Genomic DNA, 6,000 nt, shown 5'->3' on the forward strand with positions numbered 1-6,000 from the left:
AAATGCACACATTCCCCCAATTTAAACTTAAGACTTCATAATCTGGACTATGTTCAAAGGAAAGAATGCAAGAACCACCTATACAGACAAACAGCAATAGGGAAAAAAACTAGACACAAGAAAGGACAAACTCTTCTCTTAAGTATGTGCGACATGCTTCTTAATGTTATGACTGTATCTGTACTTATAAATATGTTTCTTTTAAATACAATTCTTCAGTGAAGCCAACATTAAATTATGGCTTCACAATCCTGTCCATGATAAGTAACAGGTAACTCAAGACCTCCCTGAAGAACTAAGCAGACAAGGTGAGCTGCAAGCAGAAGTGCCCTTACCAAACTGTAATTGCTAATACCTTTCACCAGCAGAAGGCATGCCAGAAATGAACACACATTTAACTAACATTTTTCTAAGTGTTATTTCAATGTTCATTACATGACACCTGTGATTAAACCAGGGCATGTGAGTTTACTAGTGATATTCCAGTCACTTGCAAAAGTAAATTCACTATTAATAATTTTTATCAAAGCAAATTAATTCTGTTCAACCGATTGACCATGTTTAACCTTATAAAAAATAAACATAGGTTCTAAGTCCACATTACCTGCGCGCCTTCTCCATGGTACAAGCAGTTCACCACATTGTCCAAGAGATTGATATCCAGTTTCTGGTTAAAATCCAGCAGCTGACGAGCTGCATGGTCTGCTAACATTGTCATAATTGCTGGCATAGATTACTGCAAAACAAATTAAAAAAGTGTGATCAATTAATAAACTATTATTAGATGTAGCTGGAATGCACTTGCTTTAACTTAACATCTCATCCTTAGCAGTAATAGATAGCACCAAATTAACTGTTGAGCAAGTAGCAGGACAAACTTTTTCTGAAAAATTCAGACGTCACTACCCCAACAAAATTCTCAGGGTCTTCAGCAGGTGTAAAACGTAACAAAAGTCTGATTAGTAAAGGGCTGTCTTAACAGCAAGCTAAAACTTATTTCAATGCAAGTATCATCCCCCTACTAGTCTCTAAACATGGGTAAACCAGTAAGTCTGCTGGTAGAAATACCTAGCATACCATTACAACTAAACCTCATACTAGCAATCTCAGTCAAATTTTGAGTTTTGGAGACCAACATGCACATTCAGAAGTCCAGTTCCAAAGGCTTTTAAACAACTGGTTACAGAAGTGAAATGTGATCCACATACACAGTAAGAAATTAGCCAGAGGGCATTTTTCAAATACTTGGGGAGAGGGAAAAAAACCTTACAGGTTAACTACATAGAAGTAAAAAATTACCATTGAAACTAAAAGTTGACTGTTTGAAGGCACTTTGAGAGGATGAAGTAAGGGGACTGTTAAGCCAGCAGGTTACTCAGTGTACCCACGTTAGAGCACTTCAAACTGAAATGGAATTCTACTGAAGGTTTCAGGTCCCACAAAACCAGCAACACGTGCATTAACTCTTTGTCCTAGATACAGCAGCCAATGCAAAGGAAGTCAAGTGGGGGGGGGGGGGGGTGATTGTGGGTGTGCATGTAAGATGCTTACCAGCTAGAGACTGGTACAAGGTAAAAGCAGTTGCAAAAAAAGAGAAAATAAACCAAGAGGCCACAGAATTGCCGATGGTAAGCTATACTCTACCCTTTTCACACTAACCCCCATGCTGGAAGCACCTGATCAAGTTCATAGCCCTCTTCTTGCAGTCACTGCCAACTAACATATATTCCTACCCTCTCCCCTCTACAGCAGCTCTCTGCAATTCACCTTCCTTTTCAGAATCTTCCATAAAGCTAAAAAATCCATGTAAAAGCACTTGCCTGAGAAACAACCAGAAGTCCAGACAACTTCAAGATCACTCAAAACACTATGCTAGAGCTATCTGCATACTCAGATATAACGTGAAACTCATCCTGAATGAAATATCCCCCACATGCCCAGCCAAACCCTTCTTCAGAGCAAGCTGTAAGTCAGATTTGCTCTTACTAAGTAACTTCATTGGTAAATTTCATTGGTAAATAAAAATTTACCTCTTAGGTGTTTAAGTCATGCTCAAAAGTAAAGAGCTAGAACAAAGCTGTGCCTCAACCCAAGTAATTACTGAGTAAGTGAAAGTCCTACAGTAGCATACAGACGAGGAAAACCTTTTGTTCAGAAATGCTTATTTGCAAGCAGCGTCAAGCCATTTCATTTACTTCTACACAGAAAAATATTAACTTCAAAACCCAAACATTTGACTTGATTTTGAATTGAAATACTCAGTATTGCTACGCTAGTGTAATCGTTTTAATGCTCCATCTCAACATTCAGTTAGCCTTTTTACAACATCTACCTGGAAAAACAGAAAGAAGCAAACATCAAGTAGAAGTCAAAATAATTAAAAACAATCACTGCACATCTGTCTGCCCCCCCCACCCCCAGATCCTCAAGTTTTCAAAATCGCAATGTGAAGTACAGAAGCAAGAAACAAAACAACAGGGAGGGCCGATTTCAATCTTTTATGCCAGAAGGACACTTGAAAATTCCATCTTGCAGTGGGGCAGTAAGCAGCAAGGCTCAAAGGGAGCTGCACCAATTCATATGTGCTCTCTCCCCAGCTTGGAGCAGTTGATACTCCCACTTGACACAGGTGCTTTCAGACACCCCCTCTTTGCTCACATCTGGCCTCCGTGGCTGAACCCTGAACCTGGAAAGCAGTTTTCAAACTACCATAAATGTCAAATCAGTCACTCTGCAGGCAGGGCCATTCATTTCGGATTTAAGCCTCTTTCAGTGGTTTTTATTCACCCCGAAGAGCACAAGCAAGGAGCCACGTGACCAAGAGAAGTTATTAACCACATGGAAGCAGAAAGGAAATGTTTTGAATAGGGCCCTTCACCACTCCCAGCATTATCTTCAAAATGACCCACCTACTGGCAACCTGAAATACAGAAATGGCGGCTTTGTGGTCAATACCAACTGCAATCAACTCTATTTCCTACTCCTAACAGTGTACCCATATGAAGCTTGTGATCTTTGATTTACTACGCTCCTTTACCTCCGCCCCCCCCCCCCATCATGCCTGAACTCCGGAGCAGGTTTAAACCTCAGCTCTATAAACCACCACTAATCAATTCTTCAATACTGCAAATAAAGGGAAAAGAGAAACAGAAGAAAAGTAGTTTAAAAAAAACCTGAACCACAACATAGCAAGAATCTGACATCTACCGAAGGTCAAAAGAACTGCATTTACAGCAGTGTTTACATAGTTATCCCAACTCTCGATGACCCTGGACCTTTAACACAACAGTTTGCTTATTATGATATACCCGACTTTTAAGCACGTAGTGCACAGGCATAACAGCATACATTTTAACAGTAAGAAATGCTGAGTATTCACAACGAATCGTAGAGCACCTTCCACCCAGCTACTAAAAGCTCGCGGGGGGAGGGGAGCAGAGGCAGCGATTTTAAAATAAATAAAAAAAAAAAACTCGCTGGGAGAGTCATTGTGCCCCACTCCTAAGCATGCAATTCCGCTACTGAACGCAAGCGAATTCCTACTCCACTAGCCTCCTGCAAAGAATTAGTTGCATCACTTGTGCATTCCTGCAGCTGCACGATGAAACGGAAAACGCATTCGCGTTACAATTAACACACCAGCAATCGCAACAAAACCATGCCTTCCCTCGCTACCTGGCACACGTGCGCCCGCGTACGGGATTAAGTAACGCCGCTCCGCGCACATTATCTCCCCGCACCTCGCGGCATTCATTTTCGGCACGGCCGCGCCCGCACGGTGCGCTCCCGCGGTAACTCACACCCACCCGGCGCGGAGGTCTCCTCCTGCTCCCGCCGCAAGGCCGCGGCCGCGCTGCTGCCCGGCGGGCTCCGCCCCGGCCCGCGGCGGGGGCTCGGCCCGCTCTGGCGGAGGACGGCGCGGCGGAGCCCCGGGCGGGCGGGCGGGCGGGCCGGGGCCCTGCGGAGCGCGGCGGGCCCACGGCGGCGCAGCCCCTCCCTCCGCTCCCTCCCTCGGCTCCAGCCCTGCGCTCTATACAGGGCCCCCACGTGATCCAGGCGGACGTTTCAATACTGCTGCACAGACACACAAAAATATTTCTGGAAACTTCCACTCCTAATAATTTACAGATTATGTCCCTAGTTTTGCCCGTACCCGCTCCCAGCCCCCCCAGCCCGCTCGGCCCCCTCCCAAGCGAGGGGCAGGCCCCGCCGTGCGCCCCACCAGCGGCTCGCCAGCCCCGCCGCCGCCTTCCCCGCGGCCCCAGCATCCGCGGCGGGCTCCGCGCTTCCGTCAGCCGCCCGGCCGGGCCTAGGATGCCCGTACCCCGAATCTCATTTCAAACACGCCCCCGCCCCGCAGGGCTTCTCCCCCGAATCCTATTACTCCTTCTCCTCCCACGGCGAAGACTTTGCGCCCTCCGCACAGGCACGGCAGGGCTGTACCCCTCCCATTCCCCCGCACCTTCTCCCCGGCGCTGCCCCCGGGCCCCCCACCGCGTTACTCATCGCGACACCCCCCCTCCTCCCCGCAGCCTGAGCGCTTACTTACCTAGGTGTTTCTTACAGCCTCTTCCTTCAAAAAGTAGGGGTGGGTGAGCGAAGTTTCTAACCACACGCCAGAAAAAGATTTTACAAAAAAAAAAAAAAACCACAAAAAATAACCCTTCCCTTCCCCCCCCCAAAAAAAAAAAATCACCGAGGATGGGGGGGAAAGCTGAGCACACCCTCCTCCCTGGCGGGTGTGTATCTCGGGGCCACTCCTCTCCTCCCCACACTACCCCCTAGCAAGCGTGCCCCGGCCTGACTGCGCTGGGCGCCCGGCAGCAGCCCGCGGCCCCGGGCGGGCTCTCCCCTCGGCGCACGGCTCCGCGCCTTCCCCTCAGCCCTGAGGCAAGGCCGCCCGCCGCCGGCCGCGCGGGACACGGGCCGCGCTACCCTCCTCTCGCTGAGGGGGGAAGGGGTCGGCGCGAGCTCCGGCCTCCCAAGGCCCCTGCCGGGGGGGAAACTTCTACCTTCCTCGTGGCCCTGGCCGCCTCAGCTCTGGCTCGGCAGGGCCGTGGCGCTCTCTCCCGCGTCGCTGGCTGCCCAGGCCCAGGCCCGTACGGCTGAGTCTCTCGCTACTCCTGTTGCTGCCACCCTCCCCTAGGCCTGGCCGGCGCTCAGTTCGCCCCCATTCCCACCCCCCCCCGGCACGCACTAAACTTTGCCCCCTCAGCTGCGCCAGCAGTTCCCCCTGCGAGCTCCCCTACAAGCAAGTCACACGCACGGCGACGGAGGCAGCGGTGGTAGCAGGGACTGAGCGCGGCGCGTCTCCCCCTCCTAATGCCACAGAGTCGGAACCGGCTCAAACCGGTTCAGACTGGGAGATTCCATCTCGGTTTAGTTTTCAGCCCATGGCGCCGCGGAGCGTTTGGAAACCTCGGGCCTCCGCCCAGCCAGCGCTCCCATTGGTCCCGAGCCGTGCCGCCGCGCAAGCGGCCTCCGCGCTTATTGGCCAGAGGGGCTGTCGATCCGCTGCGCTCCTCGGAGGGGCGGAGGGTGCGAGCGCCGCGGGGGGGGAGGGGGGGGGGGGGATAAGATAGAGGGGATCCGCCCCCTCTCCAGCAGCCTAGCAGCGCTTTCCGCGCAAAGAGGGAGACGTGGGGCGGGTCGCTGCTTACTGACAGGCTGAGCTGAGCCGTCACTCAAGACAGGCCCGCCTTCAGTTCGCAAACCGCGGGCGCAGGTGTTGCCGCGCCCTGGTTGGCTGGCGGCTCGGCGTGTCATGCGTACGGGTTCGCGGGGCTGCTGAGGGGAGCGTGCAGCGGGGGAGGGGTAGCGGCGGCCGTGGCTGTTGTGGGCAGCTGGCCCGCGCCTCAGGGAAACGGGTCGACCCTGAGGGAGAAGGGGCTTTGGCTCCTTTGGCAGGGCCTGAGGTGCTCTTCGGGCCGTGTCCCGTTAGCACTGAGGCACCGTTTTTGTGGGAGCGCAGCGATGAGATGCGGGGGGGAGCCGCCTGGC

The 6,000-nt window shown here is 51.7% G+C and overlaps 1 protein-coding gene across 7 annotated transcripts in view; it reads right to left on the minus strand.

Annotated features, from left to right (window-relative positions):
* XPO1 (exportin 1) overlaps nt 1-5,428 on the minus strand; it is a 39,940-nt gene extending 34,512 nt beyond the window's left edge. The window contains exons 1-3 of one of the 7 annotated variants that reach the window (XM_037405180.1): nt 5,267-5,428; nt 4,550-4,573; nt 605-736 (exon numbers count right to left, since the gene is read on the minus strand). In XM_037405180.1, the coding sequence (XP_037261077.1) occupies nt 605-730 (126 nt within the window). In that variant the 5' untranslated portion in view covers nt 731-736; nt 4,550-4,573; nt 5,267-5,428. Of the gene's footprint in view, nt 1-604; nt 737-3,806; nt 3,829-4,549; nt 4,606-5,012; nt 5,179-5,249 lie in introns of those variants that run through there. The other 6 variants (XM_037405177.1, XM_037405181.1, XM_037405182.1 and 3 more) reach the window with 6 other exon arrangements.
* Nucleotides 5,429-6,000: the final 572 nt, after the last annotated feature.

The sequence above is a fragment of the Falco rusticolus genome, chromosome 12 (assembly GCF_015220075.1).
Source record: "Falco rusticolus isolate bFalRus1 chromosome 12, bFalRus1.pri, whole genome shotgun sequence".
NCBI classification, from domain to species: Eukaryota; Metazoa; Chordata; class Aves; order Falconiformes; family Falconidae; genus Falco; species Falco rusticolus.